General features: G+C 39.6%; 1 protein-coding gene and 1 non-coding gene across 2 annotated transcripts in view; one reads left to right on the forward strand and one right to left on the reverse strand.

The window, feature by feature from the left end:
- Positions 1–17,866, reverse strand: part of mei4 (meiosis-specific, MEI4 homolog (S. cerevisiae)) — an 89,664-nt gene extending 71,798 nt beyond the window's left edge. Inside the window, exons 1-3 of the mRNA XM_049589987.1 lie at positions 17,743–17,866; positions 13,925–14,170; positions 5,614–6,137 (exon numbers count right to left, since the gene is read on the reverse strand). Coding sequence (XP_049445944.1) covers positions 5,614–6,137; positions 13,925–14,170; positions 17,743–17,770 — 798 coding nt within the window. The 5' untranslated portion in view covers positions 17,771–17,866. The remainder of the gene's footprint in view (positions 1–5,613; positions 6,138–13,924; positions 14,171–17,742) is intronic.
- trnae-uuc (transfer RNA glutamic acid (anticodon UUC)) lies at positions 13,344–13,415 on the forward strand. Its single transcript has one exon. It is a non-coding gene; the product is annotated as a tRNA-Glu (tRNA).
- Positions 17,867–23,238: the final 5,372 nt, after the last annotated feature.

Here is a 23,238-nt window from a genome sequence, read left to right on the forward strand (position 1 = left end):
AAAAAAAAAAAAAAAAAAAAAAAACAAAGCAAAAAAAATCAAAGAAAAAAAAATAAAAACGAATGCTTGACTGGAAGTATCTCAGTCGACTGAGGGTTCTCCAACTGATGATACAAATCTTCGACTTTCAGAGTACAGCCCTAACAGTTAACTGCTGACAGCAACACCACAAAACTAGAACGATATACAAGTGACAAGGTTGTATTGTGCTTTCTTTAAATTGCCAACAGTTACTTTACATCCTTTCATTTACTTTACCATATGGAGCAACAGAGGGAAGGTTGTCTGGTTTCTTAAAAGTGGACAACTGTTGTGCAATAAGTCATTCTTTTATTTACTGTGAATAAGGTTTGCAGTGGAGATTACTTTGCTAATTTGCTACGTTACTGTAGTCTTTCCTCAATTTCCTTTACGTTGTCTTTAGTTTGTGGATGCAGTGGTCCGATTCACTGGACCAGTATCCCTGGCCTCGTGTTACACTACATAAAAAAGACTCCAATAAACTCTAAACAGTGAGGTACTAATTCTAAATTAGGGGGCAAAGACCACTATTGATTTGTATTCGGCACCATTAGATACCCTGAGCTATCAGAGTCCATATCTATAAACTGCTCACTGAAGTTTCCCAGAAATGTACACATTTACAATGCAATCAGCATCCAAAAGTTCCAACACTATCCTGCTCTACAGTATTTTGTGACTTCTCTTTTGTCTTTTCCTTTAAGCCATTTTCGGTATTTTATGGTGCCCAGTTTTTTGATGGTGCTGTATAATTGTTATCCGTTCCTCTATGGGGTTTGTATGCTTTAGTGCCCATTTCCTGACATGGTGAGGTAAAGCCAATTTTCCACCTCAATGGACAAAAAAATTTGTTCTTTTGTATTCTGGTCTAAAATGGTTTCTTAAACTTTTATACCCACACATTACCAAATATTTCAGCAAGTCACACAATCCCTAAAGTCACCACTCCAACCCACCCACCCATCAACATAGGGGCCTGCTTTAAGAGAAGCTGCCTATGCAACATTAAATAAACTGTAGTCAGAACATACAGCCTAAACAACTCAAATGTCTTATTCATCACATCTAAATCTCCAACAATGCAAGTTCCCTTAAAAATGATAATGCATTGATTCCATCATAACAACTAAGTACTGTCCTTCCATAATAATCTAATACTGAGTCCAGCTAATGACATTCCTGCTCTTTTAAATGTAACCACATTATTGTGATTGGTTGTCTGTCTCTAAGTAACCTGTCCTATAAGGCTGTAGGCGCCTTGTCTCTGCTGTGGCATTTAAGTTTCTCAGAGACAAGCGCTGTGTTAATCGAAGTCCTCATTAAATTTACATTACTTTACACCGTCCTCACCACCATCATCAGTTTCATTGACAACTGCTTAACATCACTTCGCCTCTTTGAAAGAAAACTCCATCTCTTTACTATTCGTCACGACAAACAGAAAAGGCAATTTGCTGTTAAGAAGAAATTGCCTGCAGCCATCTTAGCTGGGTAAGCCGTTCTCTGAGCGTTCAGTTAGAGCCAGATGGGATAACTTCATCCTTGTCAGCTCCGGCTCTCTTTCATCTCCATTTCCCAGCTGCTGAGCCCTGTCATGACGGTAACATGTGCAAGGCGGTGACTGACTTTTACGAGCGGCTCTGAAGGCAATTTTACCCTTTATGGACTCAGTGGGCTTTGAGTGAAGGTTGAGCCTAATGATACAGGATACTTCTCTCCTTCTTTATTGTAATGAAAATATTCTCAATGACATTTCAAAGGTAATAAAGGTTTAAGCGGAGATATTATGAAGGTAGAGCATGTGGCGTCTCACAGAAAAATTGTGGCAAGCTGTTGCTCCTTTAAAAGTCAATACACTACCTAGTACAATGGACACCACCTATGTTGATCACGTCTGTCCAGGTGTAATTGATTATAACCTTTTCTTTCCTTTATGTCTCATGCAGATTACCATCTAACTGACATCTGTATGAATATTACATGAATATAATGTAATTAAACAGACAGCTTCGCCATTTGTTTTTTAAAATACAGTAAAGCTGTTTCATTACAGGGGCATTACATGTCCAGACATTATCAATCCACCTGACAAGGGCGACTTTAACCATAGGTGTTTTCCTGATGCACCTTCATTTTCTGTCTCCATCACTGGGTGCCATGACTGTTTCTCGTTTGAGTAGGTTAAGGCTACATTCACACCAAATCAGACATTGCAGCAATTAGCCACAGGGCTATGTGCTGTTGTAGAAGGGTCGCTCATGCCTGAAAACAGGTTAGTAAACAGTAAAGCAGATTCAAGGCCAGTGACAATGTTATAGTGGTTACTTCTTTTATGTATCACTTACTTATTCAGTCTCTCTCTCAAACTCGGTGCTGACTAAATTTGGACTGATGTTCGAGCACCGTTTGGGCGGAAACAGATAATACTTTTCAGTGGCATGTCATTGCATCTTGCCAGTAAGGGAACTATAATTAGCACATCCACAGGTGTCATATTTCCATCACTGCTGATCACAGCAGATCAAAGCTGGAGTTTTCATAACTATTGCAAAGTCATTTGACCCAGAAGTGAATGCTGATTTTAAGCTTTCCCATTAAATACTAAAGACAGATGTCAGTAGGTGTTAGTGTTTTTTTTGTGCAGTGGGATAGAGGCTTTAAATGGCCATTTTGTGAGGGAGGCAGGGCGAGGACCAACTATGAAAAGCCAATTTTCCCATCTCAGCAATTGTCTCTGGTGAATTTGTTTATGTTGGCTTAAAAGATCTAAGGATCTCCTGTGTATTATCATCACTGTAGTATCTTTATTGCCACAAAAGACACATGTATGTGCAGATATAAAGGAGTGCTCTTATTTCCTTTACTCTCTATAACATTTAACAATAGAAAGATTCTGTATTACTTGTTCTGGTGAACTGTGGGTGTTTTCAGTCTGATCGCTGGCTATGTGATTGGTCACCGCACTGTGATGTTGGGTTGCAATTCAACTCAAAATTCATTCTGTTTAACTTCTCTGCATCCCCTGCGGCTTCACCACTACAGGCATGACGCACTATCCACATTCAAATGAACGGGAGGACTTATGTTTTTGGTGATAATAGATTTGGTGTAATAGCAGTTTTTGTTTAAAAATGTTTTCCTATATGTTGTCATGTATGAAAAGACTTCAAATAAACACTGTCAGCAGACTATTTTTGTAAGCAAATTATTAAAACAGCATTTGTATTGGTATGATTCTGTTCCAAGCTTATTAATCCAAGTGGTTGATCACTGTATCCACTAGGGTTGTGCCAAAGGGCGATCCGATCGCTCATCGGCGATAGAAGGGTTGTTTCACAATGTCTTTTTTAAATGACGATGCAATCGCGAGGTGTGGGGAGGTGTAAAATCTGAGCTTTGCGTGCACAGGGCTTGCGGACGTCCACTTTGAGTCCGCCGGACCTCCGCGGAATCCGTTCCGCGTATGTTCCGCCCGAATATGTTCAGGCCGAGCGTGAACAAACCAAACAACACAATGTCAGGAGAAATTGAAAAGATATGGCGTCTATGTAAAGTCAACTTGCTAATTAAGGAGCCATTACATGTTCAAGAGTTTTATAAAGCTGCTCAAACGCCAAACAGAGGCTATAAGTGAACGTTTAAGCGGCGACGCGTAATGCACCCCCCCCCCACCCCCCCCACCCCACTGGCGATGACATCGTTCATCGGCGATTTCACTAGATGGCGATAGGACGCAACTCTAGTATCCACTGTCATCATCAGATACTGCTGCAGACAGTAAGAACTGTATATTTAAAGCAGGGCTGCTTAAAGTTTTGAGTGCAAATTTAGGGAGCCAGCATTTGAGTGAGGGTCGCAGAGAAAAAGTGCAGTAGTGAGTTGTCCACCTACATTGCTGATTTTGGTGAACGGCACTAGCACTGATGACAGAGTGTAATTCCTGCAACACTTGTGAGGTGACACTAGTTGCCACGCAACCAGTAGCTTTCTAAAGTTTGTCATCACTGACCTGACAAGACGTTTGTTAGGGGGCGCCGTTCAATGCAGTAGCAGAGTGGTATATTATATGTAAGCTATTGAAAGTGAAGGCATTGAAATGGACAATGGATGATTCATGTCCCTTTCTGAGAAAGCACAAAATCGCCGACATTGGCCTGTGGGCCAGATTTTGAGCAACAATGATTTAATGTCACCTTGTGATGAGCGTTTTTCACTATTCTCAGTCATTTTATAGACCAAGCACTCCAGCATTTTTTCACCCTATTTGCAGCTGCCTTTGAATCTATCTGGCCCATTATATTCAAGCTATTTGGTTTTCAGCAGACAAATTATCAATTCTTACATTTGCCTACAATCTCTGGGCTGCAGCAGCTGAATACATTACGCTGAGTCAACACATCTTCTTTACACAAACACCAATAATATTGTCTTGCCTTGATAAAATAAAACATCATCAATTTTTAATGATGCTCGTGGGAAATTGTGAAGTATTAAAACTTAATTTGGGCAAAGGTAATGTACTCAAACTACTGCAACTGACACGCAGGCACCCTAAGCCCTATTTGCAAAAAGACTAATGTTACACCAGGGATGTCCAGTGGTAATAAAAGAATGTGACCAATATGGTGACTGATTTCATCTGCAGCAGCTTTAATCTATAGAGTAAAACTTCATGAAGACAGGGGTTCCCTGAAAACACATATTCCTGGAATATGATTTGTATCATTATTTTCTGTTTCAACTCATGTCAGGTTGATTTGAATGTTAAATTCCCTGCACCTACACCATGCTGAGGCAGATCACTACAACCTGGCCTGGCCGTGCTTTCTCTCTTTGTTTTCTACTTAGTGCAAATTTTCTTTTTTGTTTGTATACTAGTTACATTTTTTCCTCATTTTATCTTATGCTGGATCTTTTCACCTGCTGTGGCAGAGGAGTTAAAGTTTTGTTTTGATACTATCTTTCTGCCATCACTGGAGTGCATTTTTATTATCATGCAGCAGACTTTTAATATCCACATTTAGACTTCACAGGAGTTGACTGAGATGTTTGATATAAAGGGATACATTCTGAGGTTTGTATTACTTGTATTAAAAAATATATGCACAACAGTTATCTTTATAGGTAGAATGTTAAGAGTAAGTTTTAGGTTGGCCTCCTGTGTAGGCAAATGTTGAAGAAACTTTCTTACACAGACATTGAAAATGACGCAGCTAAGTAGTTCAAATTCTGCAACATAAATAGGGATCCTTATGTCAGTTTGATGAGACTGAAAATACAATTCATAAGCATTTGACAGACCACAGTCTTATAATTTAGCTCCTGCTCAGTGCCCAAGATACCAGAATAAGACAACACTGAGGAGAAATAACAGCCATCCGCGAGAAACTGAGTTGTAGTGTGACAAGAACTGATACAGCATTATTTGTTTGTATGTTTATATATATATGATTTTTAAAAAAAGACCCAGATCAATTTCTCTCGTTAATTAAACTGCTCTGACTGTGTGAGTAATTTTCCAGCTGTGGCCAAATTGATAAGGAAATACTGTGTGCGTGGAAACGTTCCCTCCCCATGGATCCTGTTACTCACCCTGCTGAGCTGATTACTGTGCAGCAGCAGCCCGGTGAGCTCTCTCAGACACTCCTCCACACGTCCCATGAACTCCACAGACGGCAGCCTCTGAGAGCAGAAGAGATCCATCGCCTGGGCTGCCACCTGGCAGGCCTGAAGGACCACGTCACTGGGTTCTAGAGGAGAGGGATCTCTGCATGCTGCCACCACTGAGTCCAGGAGTTGGCACACAGAGTCCACCAACAGGGACTCTGCACTTCCATCAGGGCTGAACCACAGTGACTCCAGGCCTCTGTTGTTCCCTTTTACTCGGTGTAGGGTGCACAGCGACTGGAGTAACTGTACATGACGAGGCATAGCTTTCCCACGAAGACTTCTGTAGCAACCGGAGGTCACTGATGGCTGAGGGGATGTGATGGCAGGTTGGGGGTCCTGGTGCAGGAGCTCAGGAGTCTCTGAGTCTGACTGAAGGTCTATGCTGCACATCGCACTTCCTGGACCGAACAGATCCTGCGAAGTGTCGTCCATCGTGGCATCATGGCCTGGAGGGTTTTACACAGAAACCTTAAGAGAAAGTAAGGAAGTTGGTCCGGCAAGTGGGTGGGTTTTTTTTGTTTTTTGTTTTTTGTTTTCATTTCAGTTTGACTGTTGTTTCTGAAAACATTTGAGGCAAAAAATAGGCAATGCAGTAACAGAATCTTGATTCATATTCGATCAGCCCTGCCTCATTTGACACTTTGCCTGCAGTTCACGAGCATTGATTGACATGATTGACAGCTGCATTAGAGACTCCTCGGCTCTGATTGGTTGTCACTGCTGCGCCACAGTCTTGTTTTTGTCTCATATAATACGGTGTGTATGAAGTGACAATTTTAGCAAATCCATTTTGTGCTATCTTATACTCCTACTCCACTACATTTCACAGAGATGTTTCCTTTTTACTCCATTACATTTTTAGATTCCTCTAGTTAATTTTAAGATTCAGATTATGAATATAAATTACATTCAACTAATAAATTCTGATGTATTATCATATCTTACTTAGCCAAAAAGCTACCCGCAAAATCAAAATTTTCACATATCTGCATTACAATTGCATGTCCCTTCTTTGAAGTCTGGCATGTGACTCACTCAATGACACTGAACATATGAAGAGTCATTAAAACGAATGAGCACGTCACAATGAAAGAGGAACAAAAGGCTCACAGAAGGAGAAATTTGTTGCTATCAAAATGTTGACCTGTGTGGCAAACAGAGAGCTAATGTCAGGCTAAATAAGATTGATTCACTCAACTCTTTGTACTACCAAAAGACCATATTAATAAAGCACAGAGCATATGATCTTTTGAACTAATGCTATAAGCCATAGCTGTAGCCAAAAGGTAACTGCAGATAGACAAAGCCTATTAAACACTGTTAGAAAAGCCAGCATTGAATTATAATACAAATGATCATGCATAATATTAATTCAAAGTGATATTCATATAATTAGACCCTGCTAATAAAAGCACAATGCACATAATTAATCACTGCCAATATGAACCCTGTGGAGGGTTCAGGACATCTCAGTCAACCTCAGTGTTTATATTCTACTCACTGCTTCTATGCTTTTATTCTATAAAACAATATTTTTCTTTTCACACAACATCATAAACGTCCAAAACAACAGGACCACATATCTTGAGGAAAATGGTGCTAAATAATACTTTTCTCTGCAAGTAAATTGTTTTTCTGCTGAATAAATATGAAAGGAAAACACAAAGGCGAAAAAATCCAGAGTGGAGACGAGACTGACACCAACAAATATGCATTTCTGTAAGTCAATATAAATTCTTTTCACACAAGCATATGTTAAGGTAAACATTCTGAAGGCAGACCATGACTCTCTGTTGTAGTTTAAGGCCTTAAAATCAGATCACTGGGCTTCTAAAACCTAAATTATAGCTGGGGTAACTCATAATTCTGTGAGCAGGTGGACCTTGGTTATCATTTTCACAGGCCACAGCCCTAAATGTCTCCCTCAGCCCTCGAGGTTTCAGATTTAGGGGGACAAGTGTTGTAGTGAAACTAAGCTGTCATAAAGCGACAACATTTATATCTGTGTGTGTTTTTATATGGAGTGGGCTGTTGTTCCAAAACGACATAATCTCCACTGGGAGACAGTGACAGCTATTACTGAGAAATGAATGATAACATAATTTAAACAAGTTATTACATTTGACAAAAAGAAGGACGAACAATTGGTGAGAGAGGAGCCTCTTAATACCAGAGATATGGAAAGATGTAAGTACAAATACAAATTGTGCATATTTACTTTGAAAATGACTTCACAGTGTTCAATTTTTTTAAAGATATTTTTTGGGCCATTTTGCCTTTAATCGATAGGACAGTTAAGCGTGAAAGGGGGGAGAGAGAGAGAGGGAGTGACATGCAGCAAAGCAATAGCACTGTATATGGGGCACCTGCTAAGCCACCGACGCCCCCACAGTGTTCAATTTAAGACCTTTAAAGTAATTTTAATACCAAACAGAATGTAATTAAATACCTTTTCAAAAGTCATACTTGGAGAAGTGTGAAAGATATCAGTGAAAACCAGTCAGGACAATATTATCTGGACTTATTTACTAAGTTCATGAATTTATTGACACTGATATCACATTTTTGTCAGCACTTGCCAGCTGTATGTAACAATAATTCCAAGTAATATATAATTAATTTATCATTAAATACAACCTTAACCTGGACAAGCATCAGGAAATAGATGGATAAATGGATAGATTAACCTTTTAAGAAATTTAAGGCCAAAAGCAAAGAGAGGATTTCCACACACCTGTAGGTTGAAGAGCATTTAAAGTATCAGTCCAAAAAAGCTCCCTTTGGCATAACTTCATATCTATATCACCCCCTCTTGGCAATTCAATATGTTAAGTGCCCTGAAAACGTAAAGAGACAGGATGAGAGGCCTCATTGAAATGACGGGCTACAGGATAATTTATAACATTACGTCTGATAGAGCTCTTACGCTCACTAATTCTTTGTTTCAACATACGTGTTGTTTTGCCTATATAAATCTTATCACATGGACATTTTCCTAGATAGATTACATTTTCTGTACTACATGTGATAAAACCCTTAACAGAAAAGCTTTTGCCTGATCTAGGATGTCTAAAGACAGGAGTTCTCCATATGTTGTGACACTGGGCATAATGACCACATGGATAATTCCCATCCTTAAGAGGAGCTAAAAGAGTCTGCTTAGGGCTTGCCTTAATATTAGCCCGCACTACTTTATTACGCAGATTTGGACCTCTTCTATAAACGAAGAGGGGGGGATCCTTAAAATGCTGAGCTACTGTTGGATCAGAGGTCAAAATAGGTCAGTATTTTAAGATGCTGTGCTTTGCTATGTAAGCCTGGGGAGTTTATGGGCTAATAAAAGAAACAGAGTAACTTTTGTCTTTTTTGACACTTTTTTGTAGAAGATCGGACCGGGTTTTGGAAGACGCAACCTGGAAAGCTTCATCTATACACTGTACAGAGTAACCTCTCTCCAGGAAACATTTTTTCATGGCAGCAGCTTTATCAGTGAAATCCTCATCAGAGTGACAAATTTGTCTTAGTCTATAGAATTGACTCTTTGGTAAACCATATTTAAGAGCTCTGGGAGGAGCGCTGCTGGCTAAAAGGAAAGTATTTTTGTCAGTGTCATTCTGATACAAGGTAGTGATGAGGCTGCCATTGCATAATTCAACCTACATGTCCAAAAAAGACACACGTTTTTGGTCAAAATTAACTGAAAATTTGAGGTCAGGATTCATACCATTAAGAAGATTAACAAACTCAGTCAGCTCATCGCTGGTACCTTGGAAGATGCAAAAGACATCATCAAGATATCTAAGCCATTTGAGGATCTTATGAAGAAAAGGGTTTCTGTTAATGTCAAAAACGTAACTGTGTTAAAAAAAAAACCCACATACAGATTTGAATATTCTGGGGCAAAAGTAGAACCCATCGCTGTCCCTTTACATTGTAGAAAGAAATCTCCATTAAAGGAAAAATAATTCAGTTTAAGAACCAAAATAGCCAGCTCGCAAATAAATGTGCTGGGAGGATGAGCTTCCTCAGTACGATCTTTTAGAGAATACTCAAGAGCCTAAAGACCACTATCACGGGAAATGTTAGTGTACAGGCTTTCTACATCTAAGGTAGCCAGGATGATATCATTAGGTAAGTCCTTTAATGTAGATATCTTGTTGATAAAGTCAGTAGAGTCCTGAAAGTATGAAGGAAAACTCTGAACATATGGTTTGAGAATATAATCAACAAAATTACATAATGGCTCTAAGAGAGAATCATTACTGGCTAATATTCAGGATGTCTCTTTGTTCTTGTTTTTTTGTAGAACTTGTGGTCTATGGTTCATGACAGCCCTCGCCTGATACCCCTCCATAGCTCTCTGTTCTATTTTTTGTAGTCTTTTTGTTGTGGATCTGGGGATCTCTGATTTAAGATGGCCTTTCCTGATCCCTTCCAAAGCCCTGTTTACCATGACTTTTACTACTGTACTTCAAAAGTGCTTTTTGATTGTTTTGTTTTTCTTTGTTCACTGTGTTACATTCTTCTGTGGTATTTTGAGAAGGCCTCCATGTGTAGGCCTCACAGCCAGAAAACTTAAGAACTACAAAACTACAATTCCCCAAATGCTTTGCCTCTACCAGATGATTGTACAAAGGTGTATTACATACTGCCAATGAATAGAGTAGGACTGACCTGCTTTTAATCTGCCTATTCATTGTCGAATCATGTATGCTCTGATGAAGGTCTCCTAGACCGAAAGCTCACATTAAAGTGAAGTATTGTGCAGATGTAAGTGTGCGGAAATCCTCTCTTTGCTTTTGGACTTTTTTGTTTCCAGCACCTTAACCAAGACTGATTCAGGTTGAGCGGTGGTCCGGCTGCAAGAAATTTAAGGCCCCCATAAATTTTACAATAGGTCAGAGGTCTGAAATATTACAGAGGGTTTTCAAGCTATTTTTTCTAAAATCTCAGACAAAAACATTTTAAATTTAAGATCTTTGAAGGCCTGTTTGTTTTAAAGTAACTGAAATCAGTGCTTTTTAATACTTCAAGACCTTCAGATAACTCTGGTATAACAACATGGAACCACACAGCCCACCAATCATAAACAAGCTTCATTACACCCTTCACCACTTCATCACCACGAAATTGTAAATACATTTTCCCAGTGTTCCCCTGTGTTAAGTGTCCATATAGCTCTAGCTATATACCAAGTATACGTATGTCCAAAAATCAGTATCAGCGTATTTTTACATCAAAAAATCCCTATATTTTCTCTTTCTGTAAAACCAGGTAAAATGGTTTCAAATGTTTGATGATTCATCCTGCAGTCAGGAGCATTAACAAAAGTTTATTCAATCAAATGAGACTTTGAGCGACTAGCTATCCACAAGTGTCATATTAATCTGCACTGCATTTGATTTAAATCCCTCTTGTATTATATATACACACACCACATAAATCTTGTGTGGACCATGGATCTGGGAAAACCGTCACAGTAGAGAACCTAAAGATGCTCTAGCTTTCATCTCTTTGGACTTCAAGGCGCCCTGTTTGAGAACTAGCAGAGCTATGGAGCAGGTTTGATATTATTTCAAACTCAACAAACGAATCTTATAGCTCAGTAAATATAATTATTATCCATTTTATAATGGATATATAGATGAGTTTAGAATTAGGGAAACACTGACATGTGACGTCGTGCTGTATTCATCATGTCATCAACATCTTTATGTTTAGATATCTGGGTTAGGTGCCATGAAATATCATCACACTCCTACATTCTACCAGTCTGAAGAAATAGCAAATCTGTTTGTACAATACACACTGACCAGCTCAGCAGGAGGGAGGAGCAGCTATAAACCTGAAAACTAAACACTCATGAGCATTATGTTTGTAATCATTAGCAGCCTGGTGAGATAACTTCAGGACAGTTCGCTCAGTGTCAGGAAGACATGAATGTCCTTGAGATATCCTCTCCTCAGACAAAGACACACTCTACGCTTACATACCTTTACAAAATTGTCTGCACTTCTTTTTGACACGAGCTCACCTTTCAGCTGACGTTCTTATCAGTTAAAACAGCTACTCCACAGCTCACTGAATGAATTATATTGAAACTTGTGCTACAGTGGTGGGAGAAGTATTCAGTCCCTTTATTTGAGTTAAAGTACTAATGCCACACTGTGAAAATACTTCACTACAAATAAGTCCTGCATTCAAAACCTTGCTTAAGTAAAAGTATGTAAGTATAATCAGCAAAATGTACTTAAAGTATGTAAAATTAAAGTATTGACTGTGCAGTTTAAGTGTCCCTGTCAGTGTTTTACTATCATATATGATTCCATTTTGCATGTTGCGGCTTGCATGTTAAGGCTGTGCTAATTTTAACTCCTTTATATTCCGTTGGATAGTTTTACCCACAGCAATGCATCATAAGATCATGATTTGTTTATAGCCTGGCTGTCCTGTGAGAACCATGCATCTATAAAAGTCTACTTTTCATGGTGTCAGAAAAACAGCCCTGTTTTCAGCTTTGTGACGATGCATTTTCCAGCTGATCCAAGAGGGTTTTTAAAGGGTTAAAGGGCAGGAGAATATCCTCAACACCTAAAGGAACACTTCATCCTTCAGTTTATCACAAACATGCAAAATCTATACATTTGGAGATATATAGTTTTCACTGGACAGGAAGGAGATTAAAAAAAATAAAAGTAAACTGAAAAGTAACTAAAGATGTCAAACAAATGCAGTGGAGTCAAGTACAACATTTCCCTCTGAGATGTAGTGGAGTAAAAGTATACATTGCATAAAATTAAAATACTTGAAATATAAAAACACCTCAAATTAGTATTTACATACAGTACTAGAGTACATGTATTTTCATTTACGTTCAAACAACTGCTTTATAGAGCAAAACTTTGAACAAATCTTATGTTGTGACAGTTTGACTTTTCATGTTCTCTTTTTTAATCTAACTATAAAGCAAGGGATCTCTGTCTTTCTGTCTGTATGTATGCATGTCCTTACAGCCGTCCATCCAATCTACATCACACTTTGCACATGTTCTGCTGGGGACCCAAGGATGTTTCGGTTTTAGTGGAAATTGGACAAGCAACACGTTCAATTTTAATAAACATTGGATAAGCAAGCAAATGGCGCTCTGTGCAGCATAACTTAAAATTATACCATTCAGGGCCACATTCAAAACGTTCAGGGCCAGACAAGTGCTGCCAATGGCCACCAGCCCACTGTGAAAATTGGAATTTGGATTTAATTTACTTTTCCAGGCCGGCCTAGTAAAGCACATCTATGGGAACCGCTGCATTTTTATTTGTATTACTTTTATATTGAATATCTATTTTACAATTCGATATCACATTATTCAAATGAAGATTGATTTGAACCGGAAAAACAATTTTTTAAATATAGCCCCAGTTGGCACACATGTTCACAAAATGGCCTGCTTCCGTCAAGCTTTATATATATATAGTCTTCTTCCTCTAGTTGCAACAACAACTATGGTCCATGTTGCAGTGTAACACATCCACTACAGTTCCTAATGTTACAGCTAATGTTACAACTCCCCTGGGATTTCACTCAACACATGTCTTGTGCTCTCACTGGAGACTAAGTGAGAAGTAAGCATACACAAGACAGTGTTACAGATGTCCCATATGGTCTAGCGGTTAGGATTCCTGGTTTTCACCCAGGCGGCCCGGGTTCAACTCCCGGTGTGGGAACATATATTTGGCAACCTCCAGCTCACCTGGTAGAGTCTGTGCCCTGTATAGGCCAAGTTCTTTGCAGCACCTCAGATTCAATTCCAATCTATGGCCCTTTGCTGCCTGTCATTCTCCTTCTCTCAACACTTTCCTGTCAATCTACAGCTGCACTACAATAAAGGCAAGAAAAAAGAATCTTTGAAGGCATCAATACCTCAGTTGAACCAGAGGGTCGCCAATTCAGTTCCTTTTATGGACCAAGCATGAAGTGTGGGCTGGCAGCTGGAGAGGTGCCAGTACGCCACTAGGAACCATATAATGGCTGACCCTGCGCAACCCCTCCACTGTAACTGCATGTGTGTGTTGTGTGTAGTAAGAGGGATATGCGAAATTCTTGTGTGGATTAACAAAAAACATTCATTACATTTAATCAAATTAAGAAGTGCTTTTCTTGTTATGGTAGTCCTACTTATATGACTGATATTCTACTTATTTTTAGTAACATACACACACAGAGAAAGGCCAACCTGCTGCCTCCGTGGTGCTCTTTGTGTTTGATGTCATCCTGGTGATCAGTAATTCCTGCCGCAGCCTCAGCACCTCCTGCTGCAGCCCCTGGGCTTTTTCCTTCCAGCTTTCATCCTGGCTCTTCAACTTGCAGACCAAAGCCTCAAGGTATTCTCTGCCACTCGTACCCGAGGGTTTATTCTTCATTATAGCCACAGCCAGGGCAACTTTGGCTTTTGTTAAAAACCACTCCGCTTGACTTGCTCCTAAAACAGAGCGAGGAGGACAGAGTTTAAGGGAAGTCAACCAACAAAACATCCACAAAGGGCAAATAACCTCAAAATTCAGCCACGTTCATATTTTTCACGTTTTTAAAATAATGTTGTATTTTGCCGAAGCACATGGCAAAAATAAACTTTAGAAGAGGGACCCAGTGTGTGCACACCCAGGCAAAAACATGTCGTGCAAGACAGAAAATACTTCACAACAGGGCACAAAGGAGGTCTGCACACTGTTAGGCTCCCAAAAAAATAGCTTATTTCTCTTTTTCTCCTTTCAAGGCAACATTTCGATCTACAACAACGTCCTCAGGCAGAGAAACCTAGCAGCCAAAACAAAAACCTGGGTGGAACTGAAATCATTCCTCTTATAGTCAATAAATAGTAAATTAATCTGCAAAAATGTTTATATTCAAAATCACTCCAGCTTATCCGTATTAAAGTTATGTGTAGTACATTAGAGTATTAAAAGTAAGAGTACTCTAGAATGAAAGCTCTAGATATGAGTTTTTTCATGATGGATTAATCTGATTATTTTTTTCTCCATTAAAAAGGTGCAGTGTGTGTAATTTAGGGTGAGGTGAGGACTGCAGATTGCAACTAGCTGGAACTTCTCCTGGAAAGAATTCCTTTAGTGTTTATTATTCAGGAGGTTTTCACTGAGAGCATAATAATCTGCAAAGGTCTCTTCCTCTCCAAATCAAACCAACCAGGTGATTAAAATTGACAAAACACTGAACAAAGCACTTTGACGTTACAAAGCAGGGTTCCTCTAACACAGGTTTTTCTCGGTTTGCTTATGCGCGCTCGCCTAATTTCTCTGATAACTTGATGTCTGCTCACCTTATCTCGAATTCATATGCCCAGGAGGTTTTTACCAGGAGCCAAATTATCCACAGAGGTCTCCTCTTCCCCAAAACAAAAAGGACAACCGATAAAAACCATTCAATAAAGCAATTTCACCTGATATATTTGTGTTGCTCTGATGCTGCTTGGCTCATTAGAGATGGGTCGCTAGCCCAGTACCTGTTAATGTGTGCTGCCCTTTTCTTTCTGATAACTTAAGACCCAGACTTTCAGGAGGTTTTTACCAGGAGCCAAATTATCCCCAGAGGTCTCTTCCTCTCCAAAACAAATGGACTAGGTGATTTAGAAGGGTAAAAACACTGAGTAAAGCAGTTTTGTGTAAAAAAAAAAAAACAAAAAAAACAAAGTGTTTTTCTGACAGTGCTCATCACAGGGGCAATTAAATATACAGTAGTGACCAACGCTAAAATGCAAACAGCCCTATCTAGAGCCAGTGTTTCGTTACCATGTAGAAACATGGTGGCACAAAATGACAGACTCCTCGGACCAGGACCCACTCCTTATGTAGATATAACGGCTCATTCTAATGTAACAAAAAAACAACAATTCTTATTGTCAGGTGATTACACACTAAAGACAACATACCAAATACATTATTTTCTATTTCTGCCAATGTATCCCCCTAAATCCTGCACACTGGACCTTTAATCTATTGATTGTTTGGTTTGTAAATGTTCAGAAAAAAGCAAGAAATGTTGTCACAATGACCCCGAGCCCAAAGTGACACACTCACAACGTTTGTTTTTGTAGAACCAACTGTCCAAACCTCAACATTATTACTAAGACCATTACTAGAACCATCATATGTTTTTGCATGGAAAATGACTCAAAATGCTGTACATGTATAAGCATGTATACCCTGTATGTTATGTATGCAAAAATTATACAGTAACTAGTAACAAAAGCTGTCAGATAAATGTAGACATAAAAAGTCAAACATACATTTACCTCTGAAATGTAGTTGATAGAAAAAGAAAACACACAAGTACAGTAAGGTACCTCAAATTTCTACTTTTGTAACACTGAGTAAAAGTACTTAGTTACGTTCCACCACAGCTAAACAATTCTATGAAGTATTACAAATGAAAAAGAGTTAAATACAGTTCCTTCAAATGGAAAAATATGGCTATTTCTAAAACATTAGCAGATTAAGATAGAGTTAAGTAGCCGAGTTTTAGGCCCTGGGTCTTTGACGGGGTCTGTGACCTCTAGTGGGTCCTCAGAGTTACTGCATGGGGTGCACTAAATTATTGCTTGGTAATTTTTTAAAGCGTTTTTTTTTTCTTTTCAGAAATTAAAACATGTTTGATCATGTATTTTGCCTTTTGCAACAACTTATCAGTGTGAAAGTGGAGTGTCCTCTCTTAACTACTAGACTGCTGATATAGCAGTATTTGTGGGGGAAAAACGTGTTTAGAATAAGACAGTTGTTTTGTCGGTGAACCTTGTGAGTTGTAATGGAGACAAATTATGTACCTTTACCTTTGTGTTGCCACTGTCCCTCGATTTTTATGTACAGAGGAATAGACCTTTTTCACGGCAGACATTTTGACACGTCAGAGTAGGAGCAACACAGGTGTGTTCAATAACACTAATGACAGCTGCGTTCCACTTAGGGGAGACCCTGGTATTGTCCATGTTGGTTAAATGTTACTAGCTTACTGGGACACTGAATGGAACTCAGCCATCCTTAATGTTATCAATTTCACCTGTGCTTTTCTACTGACACAAGTCAAAATGTCTGCTGTGAAAAAGGTCCATAGATCACTAGCTGCTTGGCTAATTTTTGCAATGTAAAATGCCATAGGCTTGTGCTACTAACATTAGCATGTTGTATTTGTGGGGAAAATGTGTCCAGATAAAGACAAGTGCTGACTGTCAATACTGCGAGTTATAGTGAAGCTGATTTGTGTACTTGTGTTTGAAATTGTCTCTATTAAGCCATGTTTAATGTGTATTTTGGGTGTTTTGGGTGTAACTGCAGAGTGACACAGACACATGCACAAGTGTAAATGCTCACAACAGCGTAGGCGATGCACAAGTATAAATTCCGCTTAATGTGCAACTCAGTTTTACCCAGTATATGTAGTAAGGGGTCCCTGGTCCATCTCCCCGTCGCGAAGGGGTCCTTGACCTGAAGCACCTTAAGACCACTGACTTGGTCAATACCCATATTATCACTACAGTTAGCTAGTTCTCAAGTAACTCAAGGATCCATTATCAGTCAGTATAACCATATTTATATTGTTGACACATCGCTATCCACATTGTTTTAATATAACCAAATCTACCGAGCAGTCTTTTCCAAATTATGTGACTGTAATTGCAAAATTTTACTACATAACGTCATTATTTCGTAATTTAGCTAGTTTCGTGATTTAGCTAGCTAATATGCCATGGGCTAATGCAAGCACGGCAAGCAATGTAGCTGAAATTAGCATGTGTTTGTTGTGCAACCATTTTATTTCTATAAAAACAATGGTGGTAGATACCATGGTTTGTAGACAAAAGCCAATAACACACTTGTTTTTTAATTAAACTATGGCAAACCGTGGTTATTTGTTAGCTAGTAAAGCTTAGTTAGTGCTAGCTAGCTAACTACAACATCATACAGTTTAATGTTAGGTGACACAGCATCTTCAAGCTTTTAATGTTAACTGTCAAACAAATAAATCACCTTTTAAATTAATTACCTTTTAAATGGCGCTCGTTATTTTCCATTGCTCGGTGCCTGTTATCCTCAACATCCCCATTTAATGTTGTCAATCATTACGATGCTAATTGAGCTGCACCGGCTGGGCAGGTGTTACACCGATATCTGTGACCGGGCAGATCTGTGACACTGAGCAGTCAGCCATGACACCATCGATCAAACTTGACCCTGTTAAAAATCTAACCCTATGAAATGAATTTAAAATTATTAATGCTTTATTTTTGCATGTTTTTAATTTATATAAAAAATGTTAATAAAAAAAATGTAGCCTAAAAAATTCAATAAGTGTGAACGTGAACAGAAAAGGGGTAACATTCTATGGGCTGATTATTAGGCTGCAATGTGTGACCACAGTAGTTTCACATGATTCCCAAGGGCCATATTATGGTTTTATATTTGTTGCTGTTGCTTGTTGTTTATTTACTTTACAAATAACAGATTTTTCTACCCTTCCTGTCCAGTGAAAACCATGTAGCAACCTCAAGATGTGTTGATTTTGAATGTTTGTGATAAACTGAAGGATAAGGTGTTCTTCTATGCGTTGAAAAAAATCTCCTACATCTTAGGCTAAATAACACACTCAGGATCAAGAGTTACAGAAAGTCACATAAAAGTCATAGAAACCATCAGTGCCACTGTAGGAATAAGCTCCCGTGTCCACCCTGCTTAAGTGTCCTTGAAGAAGCTGTTGAATTCCCAGCAGCTCCTGGGAATGCTGCTGCGTGGGCGACCGTGACCTCTGACCTCCTCAGCACCAAGACGAACGTCCTCCTCAGAGATCAGAGGAGGTGTACAGACATGAATCGAGTGGACGCTGAGGTATTATCAGCAGGGTTCAGTGTAAGCGGTCATGTCAGCTACTTTGCTCACCGGCTGACCACCTCATTATCATCAGGATCGTTAGAAGGTCAGTGCACTGAAGAGGAGTTTTCATTGATTGGTGAAGATGTCAGCCTGAAGCTCAGACATGTAGGCTGGTCATGGGACTGTTCAAAAAGAAAGATTTATATCACAAAGTCAGCCCTTGTATTCATCACCAGCTGCTGATAGAGTGCTCCTTACCAAGGCAGTGACCTTCAGACGTAATGGTGGAGCTGTTCAGTAGTTTGCAGGACAGCTGTAGCCCTGAAATGATCAGTCCTTTGATAAAGTCATTCAACAGAAAAAAAAATAATAGCATGATTGATTATTTATCTGGAGACCCAATCGGACGGGGATATCACCACAGGGAGGAGGGGAAAAAAACCTAAATATTCTGTAAAACATCTTAACCATCAGGAAATTCAACATATCCTCATACAACAATTCATATGATATCTTATAAAAATGCACACGCAATGATTTGTGTGATACCTAATGAATAAGTGCCCTACAAATGGCGTCGCCATGTACTTAAGGTAAAGTTCTCAACGTAAAGGTACGTAGGTTAGGTTTAGGAAAAGAAACATGGTGGCAGCGCACCTCAGAATAACTCAAAGTTCTCCTGGTTTCACACAGACACTGGTCTCCTGGGGAAAGTCCTGTGTTGTTTTACTCATCCACCACCCTGCCTTGTGTTCGTATGGACTTTCGCTCCTAACAGTACTTCCTTCTTCACTCTCTGCAGTGCAATTGTTAATTAATCACAGCCTTCCTGATTACGTTGATTACGTACAAATGTGGTGCATTACTTTTTGAAGGTATTTGTGTGACCAGTGCATGAGAACAGCCTGGAGAATCACAGGATGTGGTTTGTAAAATGACAAGGACTACAAAATCCTCCACAGGGGGGTGATAAAGAGTTGAAGGGGAGGCCAAGATACTGGGTGTTTCTCAAAGTCAAGGCAAGATCTTTAAATGGCTGAATGTCAAGGATACTACATCATCAAATTCCGCCTAAGGACTGTTCCAATGTCAAGGATCCTTGAAACTCTACCAAGAAAAGAGTCCTTCATTCAGAAAATTTTAAAGGATGCATGTGTGTATCCTCACCAGGTACCCACAATTTTTTTGCACATAATTTGCTGGAAGTGAAGGTGTAGGTCTCTTCAATAAAACCTGCGCCAGCAAAGCCCAGCATGATTTCGATAAATATGTCATTTATTTGGATTAATATCTCCAGGAGTTTTTATCATACAAGCATAAAAAATACTGACAGAAACCTCATAATTTATGCCTTCCAATGAGTCCACTGCCAAATAATGAGACTGTTAAATTACATGATTAAGATAAAACATAAAAGTATTCCGACTGATCGTTTACAGCAGTGATGGAGCCACAAAAGTTTCGTTTAGCCTATCTGTTTGGTTTTTTTTGAAGTATAATCCAGAAATATATTCTCCCTATAAGGCACATGACTTTGAAAATACTGCTTACATTTGTTCAAATTGTACAACAACATTGGAGAGTGCCGGAATTCTCACAGTATCCTGAAACCCCCTCGATGCACTGAGGGTTAATGTCGTACACCTGGGGACACTCGTTTTTCCAATGTGTGTTACCGAATGCTAAGAAAGACTCTTGCCTTGCCTCTGGAGAATCCTTCCTTAGAAGGACTTGTCCTACCAAGGAAGGATTCTTGACTTGCTTGGCACCACCTGTCTGAGCTTCAGTGAAAAAATTGCACTCCTTTCTCTGAATCAGTCAAATGTTATCACAGAGACATAAAACCTACTGATATCATTCAGTGTGACTTACACTACCAGATGATATCACCATCGCGTATAACCATCCATAAATCTGGTCAGAAATCATAAAAAAGGCACGTCAGAACTTGCAGATTTTTTTTTTATTGTCACACATCTGTATGCAACAAGTAGATACGAATTTTCATTCTTCACAAACAAGAAAAGGTGAAGCAAGTTCATCAAGATGAAACCAGACGCTCTGTCACCTTCCCTGTAGTGTGAGCACCGCAAGACAGAGGAAGAAAAAACAAAGCCTCCACAGGGGGCGCCAGAGAGGTGAAGGAAGACAAAGATACTGCGACTCCTTCTGGGAGCGATATCTCAGTCAAATGTTATCACAAAGCCATGAACCATATTGATATTATTCAGTGTGACTTCCACTTTCAGATGGTATTAATATTTCTGATGTCCATCCAGAGTAAACGTCCATAAATTTGCATTTAAGTTATGGAAAGAAAGACATAAACATAACATTTTTAATTTCTGGCGACTGTGAAGGCCACAGCAAATAGTTCACATCATTCTCATCAAACCATTCAGTGGGCCTCTGTGTTTGTGTGGAAGCTTCCGCACTTTGTTGTTTCTCAACTCCTTCATTCAGATTTGTCCCTTTTAATCTGTCATCCGTCTGTACACAGTCAGTCATACAGACAAAAACAAGGTGAAACAAGTTCAAACAGTCGACACAAGAAGCTCCGTCACCTTCACTGTTGTGTGAACGTTACAGATTTCAGCTTTAGCACACAGAGAGGAGATAAAGGATGAATCCATCAGGGAGTGCTGTCTCTTTTGAGAGTATTAATGCAGGACGGACAGGATGAATGCATGAAGGAGGAGTTTTATTGTAAGCCTGCTATATTCTCATTCTCCAGATACACTTGGTCGCTCTCTGGAGAGCTGTTGTTATCCATCAGCTGGAATAAGAAAGGCTGAGAAAAGGCTGCGTCACTCTGCTGTTCTTCACCCTTCATTCATTTTATTTAAGTCCCCCACAGCGCCTGTTAAAATAACCACACATCCCTCACGATGACACACCAGTTATTGCATTTTTCATATCAAACATGTACATAAACATAACATGTAGAGAAAATATGACTTGTGTTGTTCTGCCCTGACATGTTATTGTGTATTGTGAGCAGTGAGCGTGACTCCTCTCCTGATTCATTTCTTGCTCTCTGCTGCCCTCCCCTGTGACAGGGATTCATATTTAATAGAATCTGGTGGGATATAAACAGAAGCCACCAGCAAAATGCTGCTAAATCTTCCCTGAGGCTGATGAATTGTTTGGTCTGAGGCAGGTGTGGTGAGAAGAGGTGGGTTTAGGGATGTGAAGCTGATGAATAAATATGTTTCCTGAGCTGTTTAGGCAATTAAAACCTGCATCGACCACAGCTGCTTCAATAATAGTAAACCGTGTTCAGTGTTTGGTGATTTATGAATGAAACTTTGACAGGATTCAGGATTTTTCACTGTGGATCTGTTAGTTGTGTGTGAAGAGATTAGGAGATCAATCAATTAGTTAAAGCAAGTTGGCAGAAATCTGAAAAAGGGGAAAAAAGGAGGAATTTGAAAAAACACAGTCCTCCTGCAGCTCCCCCCTCTCCTCCGTGTTTCCCAAACATTCATTTATTTAGTCTTATTCCATTGTATCGCTGCACTCAGCTCATTCATGCAGCCCCCTCCTCGCCCTACTCTCTTTCTCTTTACCATAAATGAAATAACAATGAGCTAGCTAGCCACCCCTTGGTCCCTCGGCCTTGCTCCCCGCCACAGTAGATTGCTTCCCTGGGAGGTGAGCAGCAGGTCAGGAGATGGACCTTCAGTTGGCAGCTTTGAATATGGACAGCTCAAACCTCCTCAGTGCCGGATGTCACAGTCAACTAGTGGCCAGTGGCAGCATCTGGTCTAACCTGTGTAACAGCAGCAACAGAACGTTTCCCCATAATTTGCGCTGGCTGGATTCTGGTTGCCTGCAGCCACTGACTGTCAATCTCCAGAGCTGCTGCCTGAGTCCTCGCAGCGAGGTGGTCTGTAGCAATGGGGAGAGAGGCGGAGGACACACTGTGATTTGAGGCTCAAGCTAACTTTAGCAACGTAACTATGAGCATCAAGCCGCAGCTGTGAGCCTTAGCAAAAGGTTAGCAAAAGGCTAAACTTTTAGCAATGTTTTTTCTCCATCCCTGAAATGTTTCGATGACAATGACATGTGTTTTAAGATTTTTATTGTCACTCTCTTTTTGATAAGTCTGTCTTCCTTTTTTGGGTTGCTTTGCAGTGTAGGCAGTTGTTGCCAATGCCGGCAACAACTTTTTCTGTAGGATTCTCAGGCTTTTACTGAAGGGACATGCATTTGTAGAACAGCAAATAGGAACACCCTTTCTCCGAAATGCCCTGTCTCCCATCATGAGCTAGTTTTTCTAAAACCTGAAAACACAGCAAAGAGGAGGTGCAGAAATGTAGAGTTCTCTCAGACAACTTGAATCATAATATGTTCAAAGGTTATTATGGGATTTTTGCCCACATTCGCCAAAATTGAACTGCCCACTCGAGCTTTAATGGACAGGAAAATGGTTATGTAACTACATATAGCTTTTGTCCAACCAAAAATTAACATTAAGGCTTTACTGAACCATATACAGTTCAGTTTTGGGTCCTACATGACTTAGTGTAAAGCGAGAGCCACACAATTTGTAAATAAACCTACTGTTCATGAACCGACAGCCTACGCCTTTCCAGACTTTTGAAAATCATGCAAAAATTGAAATATGTTCACAGCTACTGGATAATCTCTCATGACATTTGTACAGGCA

Source organism: Epinephelus fuscoguttatus, linkage group LG11, assembly GCF_011397635.1.
Source record: "Epinephelus fuscoguttatus linkage group LG11, E.fuscoguttatus.final_Chr_v1".
Lineage (NCBI taxonomy): Eukaryota > Metazoa > Chordata > Actinopteri > Perciformes > Serranidae > Epinephelus > Epinephelus fuscoguttatus.